Raw genomic sequence first — 24,565 nt, forward strand, 5'->3', positions numbered from 1 at the left:
AGGTAAGGGCTAGGCAATGGGGGTTAAGTGACTTGCCCAGGGTCACACAGCTAGCAAGTGCCTGGGGCTAGATTTGCACCCAGGCTCTCCTGTCTCTAGTCCTGGCTCTCAATCCACTGAGCCACCCAGCTGCCAAAACTGATTACATTTCTTAAGCAAAGATTGTACCAAGCAGCAATATTGGGGAGAAGAGGGAGATTTGTGGCGGTATGAAGACAGAAACAAAAGTCATGCTCCTCAAGGAGCTTGCATTCTATGTAAGGAGGGACAAAAACACTTGCAAGTAAGCAGAGGATGCAGTAATATCCTCATTTTTCAAATGAGAAATCTGAGGCTCAGACTTAAATGTCAAAACCAATTCCGAACCCCGGTCCGGCTGAATTCTAAGGGGTTGGTCCGGACACCTCACAGGGTGAACTGTTCAGTGCTTTGAGTTTTAGCCGCCCCATTATCTGGACACCACTTGGATAGAGACTTGGTTGCAAATCAGTTGGGGACTCACCCCAAGAAGTGATTACCTAATTCAACCTACCAATACAATGATTCGGGAGGAGTTTCAGGACTAGCCTGTTTCCTTGTCTTACCACATCTCTGATGCAAGGATTACTTCTCCGTACTTGCTTGCCATTGATTTTAAACGCTACCATCCAAGGCAAGTTGAATTTGAGGGGGGCGGGTCTAGACCGTCCCCCTTTGTAAGTAAGCCTCTCGGCAAGTATCCACATGCCAGGTCTGCAGCTGTCAGCCCTATTCTGTTGGCTCAGAGCCCTTTGGCGGAGCCTGGTTGGAGAGAGGGGTAAAGAGATTGCAAATGAAGACAGACGCCACCAAAATGTTTCTGGTAGACCCAGTTTTAGAATTGTGCTCTATGACCTACTTGTGTCTAGCACTGGAAGCCGACGGGCTAGTTTATCAAGTCAGCCCCCTCCCCGCTCCTCTCAGCAGAGGGTTTGGCTTCATTCCTCACTTTTAAACATTGAGATCATCCATTTTAATCACCAATCGATATTGCATGTGTCGTTTGTACATAATTGTTTGCTTGTCTCCTTCGTGATTCTAGGATCCTTGAGAGCAGGGAGAGAGGTTTGTTGTTGTTTTTTTTTTGGTGGAGAGGCAAGAGGCATTGTCTTGTCCCGCCCCGCCCCGGCCCGCCTTGGACCGCCCTGGACCGCCCCGCTCCGGCCCAGTTGTTGCTTTCTGCACCGCCGACCAGAGGCGGCGCTCTGGGCTCTGGACTCTCTCTGGGTTCTCGTTGCTCCCCGGCCCGCGCCTGCGCAGTGCCCCGCCTTCCGCGCGCAACCGCCGTGGGTTGCTAGCTGGCAGGCCAGAGGAATCTGAGAGGTTAGTTCTATGCATTTAGACCCGGCCCGGAAGAGAAGAGAAGATGGTGCTGGATTTAGATCTGTTTCGAGTCGATAAAGGAGGAGATCCGGCGCTAGTCCGGGAAACTCAAGAGAAGCGGTTCAAGGACCCGGGGCTGGTGGACCAGCTGGTGCGGGCGGACAGCGAGTGGCGGCGATGTAGGTGATGGTCCGCGCGCGGGAGACCCAGACCCACCCTCTCTTCCCCGCCTTAGACTTCCCTGACCCCTATCCCCTCGGGCTATTGATGGAGCGAGTTCCACTTTCCTCCATCTCTCCAACCCCACCCGGGACCCTTCCATCCTCCTTTGGGGCCGCGCGCTTCCTGGCTCCGCCTGGCGCCTGCCGGCCCGGATCGCGGAGAGTCGCGTGGTGCATGCGCACGGGAAAGGAGCTGTCAGCCTTCCTGCTAGATCGGGAGCCCTGGAGGGAGGGGCTCCCCTCCGCGCCCCCAGGCTACCTTAGGTTTAAAACCCCCTCCTCCCTACTGCTGGGAAAGATAAATAGACTAAAGCAAAAAATGTCTCTGCCCAACCACGTGGGCGTCTCCTAGTTTTTACCTAGGTAACCTTGGAGGCGAAGCCTTTTAACTGCTGATTTGAATTGGAAGGGCATCAGCCGCACTGGGCTCACCTCTTATATAGCATCGCTTCCGAAGGCTTTGGGGGAGGAGGGGGTCGCCGCGGAATACCATCATGGCTAGGGACCTTGCCCTTTAAGGGATATCAACTTTTTTTTCCCCATCTGAGAAGGACATGGGAGAGTTAAGGATGGTCAAGCCTAGATTTACTTCCGAGGCCTTTATCGATATGGTAGAAGCCTCTTGGAAATGATTATTGAGGAAATGGATGTAATACCCAAATCACTCCCTGATTGCTGACGTCTAAGGAACACAGGGGGCAAGGCAGGGCATCAATCCTCTGCTGACCAAAGTGGATCACTATTTGACAGGATGCTGCAGCAGTTCTTGTGATTCATTTCATCTGATGCAATACCCTGGCAACCAGCTGGGAGCCGAGTTCACTAAGATCATGCTGCAAATGCCCTCAAATCAGGGTTGGTCCGTTTAAAGGTTTTGAGAAATTGGTTTTCTTAGGTTTTCAGGGATAGTGGTGCCAAAATGATATATTATACCACAACTTGCCAGAGAGTGCTATATTATACCCCTTCCTAAAGTTCGTTGTTATATTAGAGTCTTGCTTCCTTTTCTTCTCTCTGCTAATATTCGTAAGAAATGACAGGGCACATCAATAATGCTGGACCTAATAAAAGTCAGGAGAACCAAGTTCTTTATTTAGACTGGCCCCTAACATTGGTAAGACCCTAGCCACTGCTTTAGTTTCCTCAAATGCAACATAAGGGTTAAAAAAAAAAAGCTAAAGCTAAAAAAATGGTGTCTCTTAATAGAGTGTTTCATTTTGTTTATTTCTCTCCCCCCCCCATCTGACATAGAAAATAAAAGTACAAATAACAGTGAGCATTATTTTTCTGTGTTTATTGGTATATCCATTTTCTTATGAAAAGACCTCATTTAGAGATATAGCACATATTAGAATTAGAGGCTACATATTTTGGATAAGACTTTGTGAGTTCATGAGTGTAGGAAACTCTCAGGAAGGAAACTTTTTACCAGTGAAGATCAGCAGCTATTCTGCAATTTCTGATTTTACAGAGCTGCTCTGTAAATAACTCTGAGGATGACCTCATTAGGATATATCAGCAGCAGGACTTGAATTTAGGTCTTCTTGACTCTGAGGCTAGTTCTTTGCCACCACAGGGTCCCCATATCAGTAAAGTCACAAATTGTTGTTTGCTCCCCTCCTGTTGCCAAAAAAAAAAATGAGAGAGAGATGCCAAGAGGTATAGTGATTTTGAGTTAGGAAAACTTGAATATTTACTAGTTATGTGAATGTGGACAGGCCACTTCTCAGCTTCAGATTTCTCATCTGTAAGATGGAAGTGATACTTGGGGTATTTAACTGAAAGAATTGTTGTCAGGCTCAGATAAATGATATAAAGCATGTAAAATGGAGAAGTACAGGCCAAAGATTAAAATGTAATTGGGAAATTTTTAACAAAGTACATAAAAATATAATAGAATATAATATTAACTGGTGATTTTCTAAAGATCTGTTTCTCTTTGATTTTAATACCTCTGCTGTGAAGTGCTTTGCAAACCTTAAATATAGTTTATTATTACTGGAATTAATACTCGATGCTATAAGAAGAAATGAAACCAACACATCTTCAAAGTGCTTTGACCTCTGGATGAAAGACAGTTTTTAAAGCAATTTGTAATACAGCTAGCTATTGGCCTTCTTTCTATTTTTTTTTTGAGGCAACAGTAAGCAATTCCAATTTAATGAGTATATCATGTATTGGATTTTTTTTAAACCTTTACTTTCCTAGTCTTAGTAAGGCAGAAGGCCAAGGACTGAACAAACAGGGTTAAGTGACTTTCCCAGAGCCACATAGTCAGGAAGTATCTGAGGCCAAGTTTGAATTCAGGTCCTTCAAATTCTAGGCCTGGCATTCTATACACTGAGCCACCTTGCTGCCCTGTCATATATTGTTTATAGTTTATATGTATATATTTAAGGTTTACAAAACACTTTCTCACAACAACCCTGTGAAATAAGTAGTGCCAGTATTATTCTTGTTTTACAAGTGAAGAAACTGAAACATATGAAGATTGACTGGGATCAAGCAGCTAGTTGCTGTCATGACTTGGACTGACAATGGAAGAGTTGACTCAGATGATTTCCCAAGGCCCACTGTAGTCCTATAGGTTGTCACATTTTATTACCTGTTACTGTTTCCAAAGTGTAAAATGAACACAGTGTAATAAAGGAAGAGAAATCTTAAAGGGTGTGAAGAATGGTTTGAAGAGAGAGTAGAGGTTGTTGAAGTGATCTACATGTGATAATGAGGGCTTATCCTGGAATGGTTGGCAGTAGAAGAAAAATGGATTTGAAAGAGATTTAAGGAGGTTAGGACAGGACTTTGTAAACTGGTAGAATGAGAAATGTAAAAAGGAAGAGTCAAAGAGAGATCCCTATGATGATCCTTTTTGGTGGGTTTGGGGGTGTGTGTGAAATTTGACTTAACTGTTCTAGGGAATTCCCAATGAGGAAACCCCCTCTCTCGTTGCTGATCAGTACCTACCCTACAAAATAAAGCCTTAGATATTTGTCCTACTGGGGGATTGAGCCCCTTTGTCACATAGTATGTGTCTGAAGCAAGACTTGAATTCAGGGTTTCAACCCATTCTCCCATGCTGCCTCTCAGGTCTGATAACTGAACTCATTCCCAAATCTCCAGATTTCTTATTATAGGTAAAAGACCATATTCAAAACAGGGGCCTTCTGGTCTGCTAAGTAAGGGGGAAAGGGGGTTAATTTTAAAAGGGTTTTACTGGATTATTTAAGAGTGTGGTTGCCAGGAATTTAATTTATTCCAAAAAGATTTATTTACAAAATGTAGAAAGAGCAAAATAAGAAAATCAGAGAGAGAATAGGGTAAGATATCTAGCTTAAATACTAAGTAGTTTACTCATAGCCCCTGGTTCAACCTGGGCAAGGAGAGTTAGTCCTTAGGCCTCGGCAAAGCCAAGGACCTGAGGAAGTCTCTCTCAAGAGGTAAGTCTCTCCTGAAGCTAGTTTTTTCATAAAAATCCAGCAGTTAAGAGTCAGCTTTTCACTCATCGCATGTCAGTTCAAAGGAAGATATTTTAGAACAGTCTCACCAGTAACAAGGTCTCAGGTCCAGCTTCCACTCCAAAGAATGAAGAATTGTCTCTAGTCTCCACTTCCAAAGAATGAAGAACTGTCAGTAGAACTCCACTCAGGAAGTTGTTGCTCCCTTTAAAGACACTTTCTCTTCCTGTCACTTCCTGTGCCTTCCCCTAATTCTGTGTCTACTAATCACAGTTGAAGTCCTTCTTTAGGACTTCCCATGAGGCAGTCAGTTGATTCTGATTTTTCACCCACTATTGCACATGTGGGCCACAGACCTCCCCCACTCAAGTGAGAATGGGGTATTTACACCTTTGGTGATTAAATCTAAAAATGGACAGATCTCCCTACTCAACTTAAGCAGGGTGTTTATACTTTTGGTGATTAAATCTAAAAATAGGTAGGGGTTACAATTTAATCTTCACATTCGGGGAGAGTTAATTAATTTTCACAGCTAGCAGAAATAGGAATACCATTTTCCTCATATTACTAAAAACCCTCAACAGGCTTTTATATCCTTTGTAAGGTTTGACTTTTTTTTAAATGAAAGGATCCCATTATTTTTCAGCTTTTCTCATAGGTAGCATTTTTTCAGGTAATAATTCATCTTTAATTATTTTTTTTTCTACTTTGGACTTTTAATAAAAGGTTACTATGATTAGAACTGTCACCGAGAAGGGAATTTCCTTTATGAAGTCTGCTCATCCTTTCAGCTTGATTTAATCCTGAATCCTTCATTCCTAGGCAGATTTCGGGCAGACAACTTGAACAAGCTAAAGAACCTATGCAGCAAGACAATTGGAGAAAAAATGAAGGTAAGGAAGCTATGAAATAATAAAGATCCGGGATGAGATTTTTAGCATTGGTACTTATTGGATTCAGTCCCATAGCCTATCTCATTAAGTGCTATGAGAATAGTATGCTAAGAGTCTGCCCCATTTCTCATTTAATGACTAAATCTGTGGGATATTGAGTTTCTTATTTCTCACTTGTATAGAAATTATATAAATCTACAACTATGAGCAATTTCCAGACAGGTACTTGGAGAATCCATGATTTAGGCATGTTGCATAATTTCTAAACCCAGGAATGCAAATAAGAGAAACAAAGTCTCCAAGCCAAAAAGAAATAGGTTTATTGGGAGAGGGCTGGTCTCACAATAAAGCTAGACTTCTGATCAAGACCAAAAGACCCAGAGCACTGTGAGAAACCTTCCTTTATACCCTAAAGAACATGACAACTTATATAACAGTTTCAAAGAATCCAAGACCATGTTAAAAATAGAGAAATGCAACATTGGTTGAAGCTGTCAGGGAGTACTTCTCATTGGTAGAAGAAGTCACTTGATAGATGTAACCGCGAAAATGTGGGTTTCAAGACTGAATTGCCAAACTGTAAAAGATAATTTTTAGTGTCTTGATTTTAATCAAAAATAAGTGGTCGCCATGGGAAAATATGAAAAATACCCAAGTCAGCTGGGTTTTATGGAGATTTTAATTAATACAAATGAAGGAATTAAGGGACGAAAAAGAGTAGAGAGATGAGTTTATAGTAAGAAGGGCCTAGGCCAAATGGCCTAGGCCTGAGCCTTAAGAGAGACTAGTCAGTCCTTTATCACTCACCACAAGATTTGTCCCAAGCAAAACTCCAGTCCTTCACTGAAATCCTAAACTCCTGAACTGAGTTCAGAGAGCCAGCTCCTCCAATTAACTCCAAACTCCAACTAAGTTCAGAGAGCCAGCTCCTCCAAACTAACTCCGAAACTCCCCTCTAAGTTCAGAGAGCCAGCTCCTTTTAAAGAGAAATTTCTCTTATGTCACCTCCCCTAAATTTTCACATCTACCAATTACAGTAGACGGTTCCCCCAGGACTGACCATTCTTAGTTCACATCTTCTTTTGTTATCACCTTCTCTGAGTAAACTAAAACTTCACACCTCTTTGCTAAGCTTGCCCTTTGTAAGTTGCTTGACCTTTTAGTGATTAATTTGACCTTTATAGGTACTTAGCACCCTTTTGTATTAGATCTAAAAATAGACCTAGCTTAAGATTTTAGCTTCACTATAAGTATGAGTTAGGGACTTTTCATTGTTCCATCAGGAGTTTGCAACTTTATCTTCCCCTAAAGTATGCCTAAGTATGGGTGGAGTAATGTTAGAGTTCCCAATACATTCCTGACCAAGTACCTTCATTGTTTAAAATGGGGAATAGCCTTAACCAAACGGTAAAGTCTGAGAAGTTTTAAGATTCACATAGACAAGGGAGAAGTGGAGGAGCCTGAACCCTATCTTCTAAGCCTGATGATGTATACTAGGTCACAAGATCAAGATCATAATTGCCAAAGGTGCATGATATAGCAATTTTAAAGCTAAGGCCTGAAACTGAGGCTAACGATTATTAATAGTCTTACAGCTATTAATAAAATAAATCAAGAAAGAGGATAGGGGGCTTTTCACTCAAAGTCAATAAAGGATATTCCCTTCTTTTAATGTTTTTCATCATAGAGGATCCAAACCTCTTTGATGGTTTGGAGATCTTCCTTTTGTTCTCTTTACTTTCTCAAGTATAATCTTTTTTTTAAAAACCCTTACTCTCCATCTTAGAATCAATACTAAGTGTTGTATAATTGAAAATCTGTTACCCTAAAAAAGAACTACATTTCCTGGGAGCCCACTGACTTCCTGTCCTTGCATACTTCCTGTAGACAGAGGATATTAGCGAGTGGGTGGTCCTCTTGGACTCTTTCTTGGGCTTTCAGCCAGCATGGTGGTGGTGGTAAACTAAGCACAGAGATTTTTAAATGGCTAATCAACCATGGGCACATGGTCTTTATTTTGTATCCTCTTTATTCCTTGATTTCTAATGATCATTAATAAATCTCCTAAAATATAATGTTTTTGTTATTGATATTTAATTTTAATTTTTACAGTATTGTTTCAAGGCAGAAGAGTGGTAAGGGCTAGGCAATGAGGGTTAAGTGACTTGTCCAGGGTCACACAGTTAGGAAGTGTCAGAATCTAAATTTGAACCCAGGACCTCCCATCTCCAAGCCTGGATTTTTAAAAAATTTATTATTATTATTTTTTTACCCTTACCTTCTGTCTTGGAATTAATACTGTGTATTGGTTCCAAGGCAGAAGAGTGGTAAGTGCTAGGCAATGGGGGTTAAGTGACATGCCCAGGGTCACAAATAGCTGGAAAATGTCTGAGGCCAGATTTGAACCCAGACTCTCCTTTCTCTAGATCTGGCCCCCTCCTCCAACCCCATCCCTGGATTTCTTTCTATCCATTGAATCACTTAGCTACCTTTCTCAAATATCATCTTGATAGGCCTATACCCAAATCATTAGCTGTATCTTTGTTCGCTTCTTAAAATTACATTGGGAAGTAGATTACTCTCTAATTTTTCTATGCATAACAATTACACTGTCTGGCACACAGAAGACATTTAATAAATGTTTATTGATTAAGCAGACCTTTCTGGTATATTTTAGGCTCAGTTCCTTTTGTTCTTTCTTTGGTTTTATGTCAGCCTTTTCCAGTTCAGTCCCCTAAATGAACACTTCCTTTTAACAAAGAAAAGCAATTAAGAAAAGCCAATGAATACACTGACAGTGTGTGTAGCATTCCATACCCACAGTCCCCAGCATCTCTACCAAATGGGAGGACATGCTTCCTTATTTCTTGTCTCAAGACGGTTTATTTCAATTACTTATCAAGTAGTAATCTTTAAAACTTTTATGTTGGTTAAAAAAATAGAAAATAGATCACTCCAACAGACTAAAAAGCAAAGAATCATAAATTGCTGAACTCAATGATAACTGTTTGATAAACCCAAAAGTAAATTACTTGGAGAGGGGAACATCTTATTTGGTAAGAACTGCTAGGAAAACTGAAGATCATTATGGCAAAAATTAAATTTAGACCAGCATCTTTTTACTATATCATCAAAAGAGATAAATTACCTGAATATAAAACATCATTCTACTAAAAAAAAAAGCTACAAAAGAACAAGATTAGATGATACCTTTACAACTATGACTAAAGGAGAATTATTTTTTTCCATAAGTTTTTTATTGAGATTCTTTGTTTTTATATCACCTACATTTCCTAATGATCCTCCCTAGCCATTATTTATTGCAAATATATATGTTTCTTTAAAATTCAGCAAAAGTAACCACTCCATGGGAAAAGTCTGATTTTTTGTTTTTAGGCAATGTTCTGTACCTATAATACCCCTCTGCAGAGATGGTTGGGAGGTGCCTTCTCATTTCTTTTTGGGGATTGGAGGGTAAATTGATCATTGTGATTTCAGAGCATTTATTTTTGATTGTTTTATTTTTATAGTGCTTGCCATTTATGTTCCATCATCCCAGAGAATGATGTACATAATCACAATAATATAAAGAACAAAAAGTGAAACTGAATGCTGTATAATTATAATAACCAAGCATAACCCGGAAAAGAAAAAATGCACCTCCTTCCTTTGTTTCAGATGTGGAAAGCTGTGGGTGTAAAGTCTGGCAGATACTATCAGCCACAAGTGGTGTTGGGTTAGTTTTGCCGGATTTTCTTTTTTTTTTCTTCTCCTTTAATCTTTTATAAGGCATAATCAGCTGGTAGGTAAAGAAGATTGATATATTCAAAGACAAATGTGGAACAGCTGAGGTGGCTCAGTGGCTTGAGAGCCAGGCCTAGAGACAGGAGAGCCTGGGTTCAAATCTAGCCCCAGACTTCCCAGCTGTGTGATTCAAATCACTTAACCCCAAATGCCTAGTTCTTACAGCTTTCTTAGAACCAATACTTAGTAGTATAGAAGGTAAGGATTTAAAAAAGAGAGAGACAAATGTGATATAAAAATAAAAGACCAATAAAACTAAGAAAACAGTCAAAAACCAATCAGTCAAAAGTACTTTTGACTTTGATTTATTCTTTTCATTTACATTTTTGTATCTACTAATTTGCATCTGAACAAAGTTTCCCAAAGTCCCTGAATTTCTCATACTTGAAGTTCCTTAAGGGCAATAACATGCCCTCACTTTGTACAGTTTGTTCAGCTATTCCATTTCCCCTCATTCTTTATCTAAAAAGTGATTCCTTTTCAGAAATTTTTCATGTACTTGAAGAAAGCAAAATTTTAGTTCAACTTCTTTTTATGTAAAATAATTCTTAACATTACTTGCTTAGGCCAGTTACTTAACCTTTGTTTGTCTCAGTTTCTTTATCTTTAAAATAAGAAAGGTGAACTTGGTGGTCTCTTGATCCTTTAATGATTTGATGAACTTTCAACCCTTTTTAGAACACATTATTCATTTTCCCCCATGTTTAGCTCATTCAAAAATCCCTCTCACATTGTGATGGCTAGTCATTCAGGGCAAGAAACATTTATTAAGTGCCTACTGTGTTCTACACACCCTGCTAAGTGCTGTAGATTCAAGAGAGGCATAAAAACAGTCTCTGTCCTCAAGGAGGAGGAGACAAAATACAAACAAATATGTAGAGATTTTAAATGGGATTAATAGGAAGTAATTAACTGAGGAAAAGCACTTGAATTGAGAAGGGTTGGAAAAGATTTCCCGTACAAGGTAGGATTTTAGCTTGGAACTTGAAGGAAGCCAAGAGGGAAAGCATGGGGGACAGCCAGAGAAAACACCTGGAGTTGAGATGAGAGATGGAGTATCCTGATCATGTGACAGCTAGGAAACCAATGTCACTGGATTGAAAAAATATTGTTCAGGTAAGGTGTAAGAAGATGGTATGTGAGGGGTAGGTTATGAAGGGCTTTAAGTGCCAAACAGGGCTTTCATATTTGATCCTGAAGGTGATCAGGAGCCACTGGAGTTTGAGTAAGGAGATCACATGGTCAGAGCCACATTTTGGTGGCTGAATGGCTGGTGGATTGGAGTGGGGAAAGATGTGAGGCTGGCCAATCCACCCAGGAGGCTATTATAGTCATCTAGTTATGAGGAGATGAAGGCCTGCACCAAAGTGGTAGCAGTGCCAGAGGAGAGAAAAGAATATATTTGAGAAATATTATGCAGGTGAAATTGACAGGCTGCAGCAAAAGCTTGGATGGGAGTTGGGGGTGGGAGTAAGATACTGAGGAGTCCAGAATGACACCCCAATGATCTTGTGAGCCCAAGGGACTGGGAGGATGGTGATGCCTTTTACAGTAATGGAGATCATGGGAAGGCAGGAGGGTTTAAGGAGAAAGAAAATGAGTTCAGGTTTAGATATTTTGAGTTTAAGATGTCTATTGGACATCCAGCTCAAGATGCCAGTAGACTTAAGTCCATTAGACATAAGTCCAAACAAGACACAGTACAATGACAGTGAAGATTACTGGAAAGTTTATTTTGTAGTTTCAGTGATTTATTCTACTAATAGCAGTCAACATATTTTCAAGACTGTTGCACATTTGGTTAATGACCTACCATGACCCTTAGATATCTTTAGTCATGGAAATTACTTTCTCTGGGAGTCTTGACTATGTTGCTGTGGAACCATTTGCATACTGTTTGCATCCTGGCTGAGGTCCCAGAGCTGTATTATTTCCCTTATTCTTCTCTCCCAGTACCCTCCCTCCATGCCCTCTTTGGATATACACAAACATTGCCAGTCATCCTCCATTGCAAGGAAATGAAAGTGTGTGTTCTCATTTTGGTAAAACGTTCTTATACTTGGCATGATTGCCAACTCCATAGTATAGCAGGACAGTTTCTAGACTCCTTTGTAAGCTGGCTTCTATTCAAAAAATTCTTCAATACTTCTGCAGTGGCAGGTGCACTGAGGGTGCCTATCATTGAGGCTCCCCCTTAGGCAACATCCATTTATGACTTGATATTTAGACGATTTGGTTTTCTTCCCTAAATACACATAATCTAACAAACATTGATGAAGTCTCTTCTAGAGGCAGCTAGTTTGGCACAGTGGATAGAGTGCCAGGCCTGGAGTCAGAAAGTTCAAATCTAGCCTCAAACACTTAATAGCTAGCTATGTGACCCTGGGCAAGTCATTTAATATCTCTCTGCCTTAGGTTTCTCAATTGTAAAATAGAGATTATAGTAGCATCTCCTTCACAGTTGTGTTCTGAGGATTTAAATGAGATAATAGCATCTAGGTGCTATATAAAATATGCATTTCCTTCCCTCTTTCCCTTCTGTTTAAGTGTCATTGGAGCTACAAAGACTAAAATAAAACAGCCCTTGCCTTCAAGGAATTTACATTCTACTGCTTATAGTCCTTAAAAGGATAATATTCCCTTTAAAATTCATTCATGGTTTATTCTGCTCATTTTTCAAAGTCACATTGGATGATCATTCTTTCCTTTTGAAGAACTGAATATCTCACCCATTTTGTATACATAGACTATAATGAAAGGGATGTTGAAGGGATAGTGTCTGCCCTCTACCAGTTATTTCTGTTTGCATTAGCAAGTCACATACCCAGAGCAATAGAATTTAGAACTACAAAAGGTCTCTGAAGATCTTTAAGTTCATTTCCCCCATTTTATGGATGGAAGTTCAGATTCCAAGAAGTGAGGTCACTTACACAAGGATTTGTTTAGTCTGCAGATTCGATTCCAATCCAGCGCTTTTTGAGAGGCCTAAAGAGAATGATTTTACCTGTTACTTTGAAAAAGAATCCTAGCCTATATCACTAGAGCCTTGTTGTCTTAAACCTAGCTCTGTAGAGTTCAGTGTCAGCTGTGACTTAGTTTCCTCAAAGGTGTTGTGTTTTTTGGCTATATGGCCTACCAAATTTTTTAGCTCTTGTTGGAAAGGAACTTTTAACTCCCAGTTTTTACCAAATGAATTTCTTAGTTTGCTGCATTTTCTTCCTATGTATCTCTCTTATCAGAGGCAGTGTGTTGTAAATAGATAAGGGGAGGATCTTGGAGAGAGGGAAAGCTAGGTTTAATTTTTGCATCTGACGATGGTTGTATGACCATAGACAGTTCATTTAATCTTTTAGGACTTCGGGCGGTTCTCTAAGACTGTAAATTGCAAATAAATTTCCAATCAGCATCACTAGAAAGAGTTTTTTTGTAAGTTCTTTAGATGTATGAAATCACAGGTCCAGGCCAAAAATAATTCCCAAGTTCCCCCATACTATTTGTCTTCTAGTCTTAATGCTTAGATTAAGTGAAGAAAAGATGATGTGAACTTGTGTCTATCTTGATATTTAGACAAGGAGTATTTGAAAGATACTTGGACAAGAGTGTGGTTTTGGGTGATAAGTAGTGTTTGGATAAGAAAATTCTTCTAGACAACATAAAACTTTTACAGTTAAATGGCAACTTAGGGTATAATAAATTGTAAGAATAACAAAGAGCCTGATTTCCCAGTTCTACTATTTATTGATTGGTTATTTAAATTTGGAAAAAGCACAATGGTTTCAGTTTTGTTTGTTTTTAAGTCAGTTATAATATCTTTTATACTCTCTCCGTGCCTACTGCCCATCCATATTTGACCATTTGCAATTCATTTTCTATGTCTTTCTTCTTCCATGTCTTTTCTTTTATCCTCCATAGAGAATCAAATCAATGTAATAGAAGTCTTCTGGTTCTTTTAATATTTAAGTAAGCCAGTATCATTTCCTAATGACTCCCATTCTCACTCCCAAAAGAACCCTCTTGTAACAGACTACAGTTAAGCAAAACAAATCAATACACTGGGCATGTTGGAAAATTTATCCTTCACTCTGCACACAGAGGCTTGTACCTCTTTAACAAGAGGTGGGAGACACACTTTATTTGCTGTTAGTGCATACTCTGAAGTCATACTTAGTCACTGCATTCATCAGAGTTCTTCTGTCTTTCATTGTTGTTTTCCCTAACCTTTTTGTTCTCATCATATAAATTGTCCTTCTGATCATGCTTACTTCGTTCTGTGTCAGTTCAGCCAAGACTTCCCAAGATTCTCAGAATTCTTTATTTTTGTTATTTCTTACAGCACAATAATATTCTCTTAATTTCAATGCCAACATTTGTTCAACTCTTCCCCAGTTGGCAGGCACTCCAATCCCTGTCAACTCTTTGCTACCACAGAATGGACTGCTATCAGTATTTTTTGTCTCTTTGGGACCTTTCCCTCCATCTCTGACCTACTTGAGAGTTGATGATTTTTTTTATGCTACTTCTCCATGTTTTTCCATATTCTAGGAACACTGAAAAAATAATTAAAGTTAGTAAAATAAAAATACTTTTAACTTCTTCAAAGTTATTATACATGAAAGTGTATATTTGGTGTACATTTATAGAACTCTGTTGGAGTTTTCCTGTCTTTATAGTGTTGGATTTCTGTCTCTGCAGAAGAAAGAGCCTGTGGGGGATAACGAATCCTTACCGGAGAGTGTGTTGAAGCTTGATGATCTGACTGCAGAAACTTTAGCAGTATGTTATACTTTCTTTTTTTCTGGATCAGCCTGGCTGGGTTGAGTTTTTTGCCCTTTTTTCCTGTGACTGTATTCTGAAATTGCAGGTATCTATCCTCAGTCTATTGTTTTTGGCTTTCTTCAACCCTTGGGAACTTGTGCAATTTGCAAATAAAAGCCTAAACATATACTAATCCTCTGCCATCCGTTATTCCAAAACTCTTCCATGGAAATCAGTGATGGAATCAGATGAAAATAATTATGGAAAGGTGAAGTAGAGAGTAGAAACTGAGAAGGGAGAGGAAGCTGGACCAGTTTTTAGTTTTGAGTAATTTCATTTTCACCCTCTTTATTTCTCAAATACAATTGAATACTTTGAATTTGAGTCAACAGGCATATTTCCTGGCTACCTACTGTATGACTAACATTGTACAAGGTGTTATGGGAGAGATAAAGGAAGTCTAAGCACCTGCTCAGGAAGCTTTCTTGGGAAAACAATAGACACATAAAGCAATTAGGGGACAAATAAAGATAATACCTACTATATTACTTAATTAGAACACTCAAGAAAATCTCAGGGAGACTTCTTGTGAGGAATCTCTTAAAGTGTTATCTCATCAGAACTCTACACAATGTGAGGAGAGGACAAATGGATAGAAATTCACCTGGGCCTTGGGCATTCCAAGAGAAAGCATGCATATGGTTATAAAGGGGGGGGGGGTTGCATTTATAATCCCTTCATGACATAATCCTCAGTACTTTGAAAGCCCAAGATTTTTTTTTTTAATGACACACTGAGACATTCTCTTTTAGTGAATTCCCATAATGGTAATGGGGAGTCAGAACACAAGTCTCTTTTTAGCTTTGACTCTGACTAGCTTCGGTTGCTCGATCTGTAGGGTCTGAAAGTCACACAGATAAAAAAAGTCCGACTCCTCATTGATGAAGCCATCATCAAATGCGATGCTGAGAGGATGCAGTTGGAAGCAGAGCGATTTGAAAGCCTCCGAGAGATTGGGAACCTCCTGCATCCCTCAGTGCCTATCAGTAATGATGAGGTAAGCAGCAGTCAGCGCAATAGGAAACCATCTTACATGGCTGTCTCTCTGGTTGTGGGGGGAAAACTGGGAAACTTTGGCACCCTCTGAATAACAGGCCTGGGTCACAAGCAGGCTCTTTGTGTCTTCCTTCTGCCCACCAGTTGGGAATTGAAACAGTCAGATCCCTGCCTGATTAGGAAGTAGCAGAGGCATCAGGTAGGAAGAGTTGCTGGCACTCTTCTAAATGGAGCTGCTCTCCCACACTGCCTGTTGCCCAGGGAAGCAGTGGGCTTGGTGGGAGGGGTCTGCTAAATCAACCTAACCCCCTCACCCACACCCAACTGAGAAGAGGCAGGTTGAAGGGAAATCTGCATGATAAAAGTTTCCTGTGGAGCTGGAGCCTCTGGATCACAAAGCAGCTCTGAGCTGGGTCTTTTGTTCCATGACACCCCAGCCAGAGCAGGGCCCATCTGTGCCTCTTTCATTCATTTTCAGTTGAGCATTAAAGTCTCTGAGGCCTAGTGTGCAAGAGACTGCAGAGCTGAGGCAGGCAGTCGGGGTCAGGGCCCTGAACCCTCCCTTACTATGGCCTCTGGACCAATGAGAGCCAGGAAAAAAGATGGAATTCTCACCAGTGCTGATTCTCAGGAGAAGGTTGCCTTGGTTGGCGCCTTTCTAGAAGAGGCAGAGTCATTTAAAAGGGTAAAAGCAAAAGAGGATTGACTATAAGTCTCCTGAAACATCATGAGCTCATTCATTATGCCTCTAGTCTCCTGGACTTTCTAAGCTAGCATTTCTACCTTGAATAAAGCTTTTTGCAATGTCTTTTTTCTAAGATCTGGTCACAGTAAATAGAACTCAGTTGTGAGTTACCTAGGGGCCTTCTTCACAAAACTATTTACTCTTGGGGTAGGCATGGGATAGAAGGTGATCACAGAATTAAGATTCCTTGCTCTCTCCCTTGACTCTGTTTACTCAGGATGCTGACAACAAAGTAGAGAGGATTTGGGGTGATTGTACTGTGAGAAAGAAGTATTCCCATGTGGACCTGGTGGTGATGGTGGATGGCTTTGAAGGTGAAAAAGGAGCAGTGGTGGCTGGGAGCCGAGGCTACTTCCTGAAGGTGAGAGTTGGGAATTGGTGTACAGAGAAGGATAAGTCTACAGAGCACTCCAACTTATTAGAGAATCATTTTTGCCGTTTCGTTTCTATAAGGTGTTGGCATCATATTAAAATGTTGCCTACATAGAAAGGCAGAGGTTTTGGGTGGAGTCAGATGCCATAACAATGATGTAGAAAAGGTAGGGTTGTGGGATGGTAACAAGAGCATGATGAATGCTAGCCTGGGCTGGAGTCGTCTATTCATCATCTAGCCAGAAAAATTCTTCCTAATAATGAGACCAGAGAATTTTCTAGGCATGAGTATCCCCTGAAGTCCCTTCTAAATGGGACTTCTTTTGGTCATGACTTTCATACCTGCTTCCCTACCAAGCAGCTGGGGAAAAGTCACCACTTTCTCATGTCTGCTATCCAGATTTCCCTTGGGAGTGATGCTGACTTCCAACTGTGTTAGTTTATGTTAGTTAGTCCAAGAAGAAGAGGAAGTTGGGGCTTTGAAATTCCTTAAATTGGCCAGTCCTAAAAACTGTCAGAAGAAACTACTCTAGACCTAGTTCTCACTTCTGAAAAGCAGCCATGGAAATCCTATTATTTTTCTTTATTTCCCCTAAGCATCTGTCTTTAGAAATGAGTACTCTTGTTTCCAGCCAAAATTACTGTTAAAAGAGAACCCAGTGAAAGGGTTCTGAGTTTTAGGAAATAAACAGGAGGAGCCCTTGCTCTGATTTCTGTTTTGAAAAGCCAGTTGAATTTATTTTAGTGTCATAATCCAACTATTGGTCCTAGTTCTGCTTTCTTTGTTCTTTTTCTGGCCTTAGAGAACAGAACCAGAAGCAATGAGTAGAAATTACAAGGAGACAGACTTGAGTTCAGGAAAAACTTTCTAGCAATTGGAACTGTCCTAAAATAATGCAAAAAGCTGCCTCCAGGTACTTGGAGATCTTTAGGCTAAGGCCTGACAACCACTGTAGGGTGTGCTATAGTCATGGGCTACCTTGCATCATAGCTAGATTAGACTAGCCTGGGCACTAGGGCCACCACATTTGTGCTTTTCCTCTTAAGGTATTTCATTTAGTGGCACATGGGGACAAATAGCAATAGAGAACAACTGCCTGAATTTGTTGCTTTCAATTCAGAAGTTTTCTTGGTCTCTTTAGTAATCACTGGGTTTTGCTGGGCCTTATTGCTCACATTGCTTTTCTTTTCATTCTGGCATGTAGCTGATGTGGGTTAAGAACTGATGACTCTTTGCTCCAACAGGGAGTCCTGGTGTTCTTGGAGCAGGCCCTTATTCAGCTAGCCCTTCGAACCCTTAGCAGCAGGGGCTACACCCCTATCTACACGCCCTTCTTCATGAGAAAAGAAGTGATGCAGGAGGTGGCACAGCTCAGCCAGTTTGATGAGGAACTGTACAAGGTGTGTATCATGGGTCCAAAAGAGCCATCTCTGTACAAGGAAGGTAAACCTGGCAGGAGGAGTAAGGAGGGACCAGAGACTGAAAGATCTTTTAGGAAGTCACTGAAGTCATCCAGTAGGGTTGGGAGAGAAGGAAATGAGGTTTCAGCACTTTGTAGCTGCTTAGAATTCATTATCCTGGCATCAGATACTTTTTAGCTGTGTGACCCTAGGCAAGTCACTTAACCCCCATTGCTTAGCCTTTATTGCTCTTCTGCCTTAGAACCAAAACACAGTATTGATTCTAAGATGGAAAGTAAGGGTTAAAAAAACAACAACTTGTTTTCCATTCTTAGACTTCTCTTGTTCAGTGTGCTTTGGAGGGGAATGTCCTGGAGTGCTAGTCTAGAGGTTCATCTTGTGATTGTAAATCCCTTCCCTGTCTCACATCAAGTTTCTTGCTAACCCCTGTTTCCCTTCTTGTTTCTTAGCCAACATTAGGGGAAGGGAAGGGCTGGGAGTTCCTTCTATGTAGTGCAATAGAAAGCTGGATTTGGAGTCAGAGTGCCTTGGTTCTGTCAGTCCTCCTCTACCATGTGGCCTTGGACCAGTCATTTTCCTCATGTGTAAAATGAGGGAATTGGTTCAGGTGACTTCTAATATCCCTTTCAATTCTAAAATCAGATCTGTGATGCTTGCAGGTGATTGGCAAAGGCAGTGAAAAATCTGACGATAGTTCTTATGATGAGAAATATTTGATTGCCACCTCAGAACAACCTATTGCCGCCCTCCATCGGGATGAGTGGCTTCGACCAGAGGACTTGCCCATCAAGTATGCTGGCTTTTCTACCTGCTTCCGCCAGGAGGTGGGCTCCCATGGTCGTGACACCCGTGGCATCTTTCGGGTTCATCAGTTTGAGAAGGTGAGTAGAAATTCCTCTCCATCCAGGGTGGTTTGAGGAAATACCTAATCTGATCATGAATAAGTCTCATTGGGCTAGGTCCTCTGGTACTCCTACCTGAAAAAACATCTCTCCTTCTCTGCAGGCAAAATAGATCCTTAGTTGTGTCCCTCAAATCTCAGAAAAGGCTCTTGCAGGGCAGCTAGGTGGCTTCATGGAGAACCTGGGTTTGATCTGCCTTCAGTTGTTCAGATCTTAACCCCAGTTGCCTAGCCCTTACCACTTTTCTGCCTTAGAACTAATACTTAGTATCAATTTTAAAAAATATAGCTTTCACTCTGTATCCCTTCCTCCCATTGCCCTTGCTAGTTTTCAGATTTTTTCTGTGGAGTACTCAAAGGAAAAGATATTAATGGCGTAATATATCAGAGAAATGAGCACAAGACTTTCAGTCAAGAGAGTCCTAAATTTGTCCTACCTCTGACACTCTCATTATTCGACTATGGACTTTTAACTCCCTCTCTGAGTCGGTTTTCTCATCTGCAAATGGGGCTAATAAAAAGTGCACTTGACCTCACAGGGTTGTTGATAGGCGTCGGTGAGAGAGAGCACCTTAAAGTCTTATCCAGATGCCATCCCTCAGCAGTACAGGGGAGCTCTGACTCAGTTCTAGAGTCCCAGCCACCTTTACTACTCATGGCTGTTTCTAGCAGTGGGGTGGCAGGGCAGCTGCAAAAGGACAGGAGAATTCGTTTTCCAACCTGGTCCCCACTCCTGATCCCCAAATCTCGCAATTGATTCATTCCGATCCCACATCTTTGCCACCTTTTCATTGGCTCACTCTCTCTAGATTGAACAATTTGTCTATGCGTCACCACATGACAACAAATCGTGGGAGATGTTTGAAGAGATGATCAGCACTGCCGAAGAGTTCTACCAGGCCCTGGGCATCCCTTACCACATTGTGAATATTGTCTCAGGTACGAGGCCCACTAATGACTGCCCGTTGTCTTCTCTGCCTCCTTTCGCTACAGCCCATGAACGTCTGCATCATTTGGGCTACTACAGAGACACAAAACCGTCCTACTAACTGGTGACATTGATTAAATTATTATAATTCCATTTATAAACTGAAATTAAAATATGGCGATCTTCTCACTTTGCTCTGGAGTTAGCATAGGAATTTGGCTATCCTGGGAAAAGAGACACTTGATGAGTTTCAGAAGCCTCCCTTCCATCCCACATCCCCCAGAGTTGATGGGAATGAAAGTGGCTTGAGTCCAACTTCATAGGAAGTGTAATGAAAGAAAGTAGAAAATCCACCAATCTTGGTACAGATTTCTACCCCTCTCTCATGAATTTTAGGATTTTTTCCTTTATAGGCTCCTTGAACCATGCAGCCAGTAAGAAGCTGGACCTGGAGGCCTGGTTCCCTGGCTCAGGAGCCTTCCGTGAATTGGTCTCCTGTTCCAACTGCACAGACTATCAGGCTCGTCGACTCCGCATCCGCTATGGACAGACTAAGAAGATGATGGATAAGGTAGGAGGCCTTTTGCAGTCAAGAAGATGTGGACTCTAGGATGAGAATTAAGAGTATAGTTTAGGGGGCAGCTGGGTGGCTCAGTGGATAGAGCCAGGCCTAGAGATAGGAGGTCCTAGGTTCAAATCTGGCCTCAGACACTTCCTAGTTGTGTGACCCTGGGCAAGTCACTTAACCCCCATTGCATCCCCTTTCCACTCTTTTGCCTTAAAACCAATACATAGTATTGATTCTAAGATCGAAGGTAAGAGGTTTTTTTAAAAAGTATATGGTTCATGACAATCTAGGTGAAACGGAAGAATATTTGCAAAAAAATATATAATATGTGTATATTATATATAAAATATAGATTAACCAAATAGGAAATAGAATACTTAAATAATCCCATCTCAGAAAAAAAAATTGAACAAGTCGTCAATAAACTCCCTAAGAAAAACTCCCCAGGGCCAGATCAATTCACAAGTGAATTCTATCAAACATTTAAAGAATAATTAGTCCCAACACTATATAAACTTTTTGGCAAAATAAGCAAAGAAGAAATCCTACCAAATTCTTTTTAAGAGTATAGTTCATATCAGTGCTAAGACTACCAAGGTGGGGCTCAAGTTTTCTATTTAGAGCCAAGCAAGGGTCAGAAAATCAAAGCACAATGGTTGGGGGTGGACTCTCTTAGTTATAAGCCTAAATATTGCCCTTCCTACAGGGTGATACTATCTTGGCTCTCCTTGGTTTGAGTGAAGGATAAAATGCCTACTTCCTTGCACAGAACTTGCTGAAGGTAGTTATTGGGCCTCATAGAGACCAGTTGAGAGTTGGGTTTGGAATGACACTGGGGATACTCTTCTTACCAGGTGGAATTTGTTCATATGCTCAATGCCACAATGTGTGCCACTACTCGCACCATCTGCGCCATCCTAGAAAACTACCAGACAGAGAAGGGTATCATTGTGCCCGAAAAATTAAAGGAATTCATGCCACCAGGTAAGCTCTTTCTCCTATTCCTCTCTACTCAATTTTCCTGTACCCTTTTATGACCCTTCTCATATCTCATATCCCAGACAGTAGGGAGACATCCTCATTCCCTTCATTTTCTCCTTCTAGTCCTCTAATATACTTAAGTGTTTTCTTCTTTCATATACATATTGTTCTCTGAGCCTCTCAAAAAATAAGTCAGAGGGATGAAAAAAAAAGTAAGAAAGGAATACAAATATAGCTGTAATTATAGTTCAAGGGAAAGAGTAGAAAGGGCCATCACAAAATCTCCTTCTTTCAAAGGGTCTTTATTGACTCACTTCTCCCATGGGATCACCATTTCTTTCTCCCTTACCACTGGAAACCACTTGGCTTTGTTCTTTTCCCTTCTAGGTCTTCAAGAATTGATCCCTTTTGTGAAACCGGCCCCAATTGACCAGGAACCATCTAAGAAACAAAAGAAACAACATGAGGGTGGCAAAAAGAAAATTCCTGCAGATGTGGCCCTGGAAGGTCGGCTGCAGAACATGGAAGTCACTGATGCCTGAATCTAGCCTCCTCAACTCCCCTTTCTTTCATCTCTGCTAGCCTGGAACCCCAGGACCCTGCCCAGGGACAGTGGAACCAAACACCCATCCATTGCCCCCCTCTCCCCTCCTTCCTTCTGTCTCTGAAGCTAAAAGAGAACCAATCTGCTCTCACAACGCACCTGCCTCTGCCCAGACATAGGATTTTATCCCAGATGACTGATAAAACCTGTAATAAAGAATCTGTGGAAGGCCCAGTGCTTCCTCAGTCTCCCTCATACTTTTGTGCTTTGGCTGACACTTCTCATTGTGATGCTTTTCTGCATCAGATGGTCCTGGGTTTTCTGTTTCACAAAAATAACTGCCCTTTGGCCTAAGGTAGGAGCGTCTCCCACTACTCTGGAGCTCCAAGTGGGAATTTCCAGCCATGTCCTAGAGCTCTGGAGTAGGGGGAGGGAGAATGATGGGAGTGTTTAGAAAAAAAAAAACAGAAAGAAAAGGAATGCTTATGAGAACACAGATTTACTGACCCAGAACAGCCTAGTGGCTTTAAGGATGTCTGAGACCACTAAGGCAGGGAGGGAGGACCTACATATGGGCAAAATTTGATTTTAAATCATAAGCCTTTTTGCTCCCCTAATAAAGGGGTAGTTATTGAGTACTTCATTAATTTAAATCAATTGAACTAAGGACTCCAAGGTACACGGTCCTACTAATAGCTGGAGAAACAGGCAGAAATTAAATCTACTGCCTTCATTTCTACCAAGGAGACTGCGGCAGTGCTGATACAACATGTATGCACTTGAGTATTCGGTCAGCCAATAACATTTCCTAAGTGCCTACTGTGTGCCAGGTACTATGCTAAACTCTGATAAATGGCATGGAATAAGGGTGGGAAAGAAGAGAATATTACCAATTAGGGGGATCGGGAAAGACTTGTATAGGAGATGTCTTTGAAGACCAGGTAAGCTGAGCCTTGAAGGGAGCTAGGAATTCTAAAGGGTGAATATCGGGAGGGAGAGGCATTCTTGGGGCAAGATAGGGATCAAGCTAACATTTGGGGAACCAAAAAACCCTTCTAGAGAGGAAGGTGTGATACATCTGAAAATAGGCTAGAGTCACTTTTGAATCCCAAAGATGGAGCTTTTCACATGGCAAGAACAAAGAATGAAAAGTGTGACAGCCAGAATGTTACACTGATATCCTCAAAATAGTGGGAGAAACAAGGAAGGCCCCAACTTCTGGGAGAGCATGGACAAGTCACCCAAGATCAGCAGCTGTAGATGGGGCTAGAGCTGTATCTTTGGAAGGATCTCCCTCGTTGAGATTGTAGATTTGTTTGAGTATTGACTATTTGTAAGTTAGACACAAAGAATATCACTTTGTCAGCTATGTGGATGATGGGTTGGAGAGGAGAGAGCAGGGAGAACAATTAGGAGGTTGTTAGAATAGGCCTGAAATACAGTGGTGGTCCTGAGAGGTGAGAACAGATATTAGAAATGTTAGAGAAGCAGATTCAAAAGACAGCAATTGATTGAATGTGGCCAGTGAAGGGAAGGAAAGAGCTCATTGGTAAGCACTTACTATGTGTCAGGCACAGTGCTAAGCACTGATGTGAAATACAAAGGAACAAATATAAAGTACAAATTAGAATGCAAAAAGAAGCAAGCAAAAAAAAAAAAAAAGCCTGCCTTCAAGAAGCTTACAAGGAAGCTAAAAAACAGTAGTCAAGGGAGGAGAAAGTGTCCACAAGGAAATAGTGGAGAAAGCAGTCCAGAGAGTCAAGAAAGCCAGGAGTGGAAGAAAAGAAGGAACACAGTGGGCCTGGACCCTTTCTTACAGGAAGAGCTCACCAATCAGAAGCTGATCTCACAGGATAAGGAGGCTGCAAGTCCAGAAGTCGATGAGGGCATGGAGAAGGAAATCCCAAGAGTTGGGAGTTAGGAGCTAAGAGGAATGAAGGATAGAAGGAAAAAAATGGCGAGCTAGCAAATCTGGGAGATTTGAATGGTGATGGCTTTGACCAAAATGGGGAAGGAGGAAAAAAACGAATGGTGTAGTTTATGGAGGCAATGGATGAGTTCCATCTTGACATGAGTTTGAAGTGCCTATCCATCTAGTGACGCCCAACAGTCAGTGATGAAAGACTGCTTGTAGGAGAGGGATTAGGACACCTGTGCTTGAGACAGCATAGGAGATGGTCATTGAGCCTGACAAGGTCTTGAAGAGAAAAGAGAGCCCAAGACAACTCAAGAAATACACCATGGGGGATGACCCACCAAAAGATACTCGTGTAAGAGGGGAGGCAGGTAAAAGAACTAAAAAGGGCAGCGTCAGGAAAACCCACCAAGAAGGACTATGTAGGAGAGGATAAACAATCTAAAAAACTAGAGGGAGGTCAAAAAGGAGAAGTGAGGAAAGATCGTTGTATTTAGTTTATGGTAACCTTGGAAAACAGTTTGAATTGAGTGTTGAGATTGGGAAGTCGGATTGCTGCGGGTTAGAGTGAATAGGAACTAAGGAAGTGGAGGCAGTGAATGTAGGCTGCTTCTAGCAACACTTGACTGTGAAAGGAGGTAAAGATAGGGGCCATTGGCTTGGA

At 41.2% G+C, this 24,565-nt stretch overlaps 1 protein-coding gene across 1 annotated transcript; it reads left to right on the forward strand.

Moving 5' to 3' along the window:
* Positions 1 to 521: 521 nt before the first annotated feature.
* Positions 522 to 22,243, forward strand: SARS1 (seryl-tRNA synthetase 1). The gene is made up of 11 exons (XM_001372380.5): positions 522 to 1,520; positions 5,840 to 5,910; positions 14,407 to 14,487; positions 15,368 to 15,526; positions 16,488 to 16,631; positions 17,888 to 18,043; positions 18,724 to 18,945; positions 19,775 to 19,904; positions 20,307 to 20,464; positions 21,316 to 21,445; positions 21,830 to 22,243. Exons 1-11 carry the CDS (start codon positions 1,385 to 1,387, stop codon positions 21,982 to 21,984), a joined length of 1,542 nt encoding a protein of 513 aa, XP_001372417.2. The 5' UTR covers positions 522 to 1,384; the 3' UTR covers positions 21,985 to 22,243.
* The last annotated feature ends 2,322 nt before the right edge of the window (positions 22,244 to 24,565 follow it).

The sequence above is a fragment of the Monodelphis domestica genome, chromosome 2 (genome assembly GCF_027887165.1).
Source record: "Monodelphis domestica isolate mMonDom1 chromosome 2, mMonDom1.pri, whole genome shotgun sequence".
Classification (NCBI taxonomy): Eukaryota; Metazoa; Chordata; class Mammalia; order Didelphimorphia; family Didelphidae; genus Monodelphis; species Monodelphis domestica.

Excerpts from the sequence above, each read along its gene's own strand:
- SARS1 (XM_001372380.5), top strand. The coding sequence starts at position 1,385 with ATGGTGCTGGATTTAGATCTGTTTCGAGTCGATAAAGGAGGAGATCCG. Across the intron at positions 16,632-17,887 it reads GCCGAGGCTACTTCCTGAAG|GGAGTCCTGGTGTTCTTGGA; the intron begins GTGAGAGTTGGG and ends TTGCTCCAACAG. Across the intron at positions 21,446-21,829 it reads AAAGGAATTCATGCCACCAG|GTCTTCAAGAATTGATCCCT; the intron begins GTAAGCTCTTTC and ends TTTCCCTTCTAG.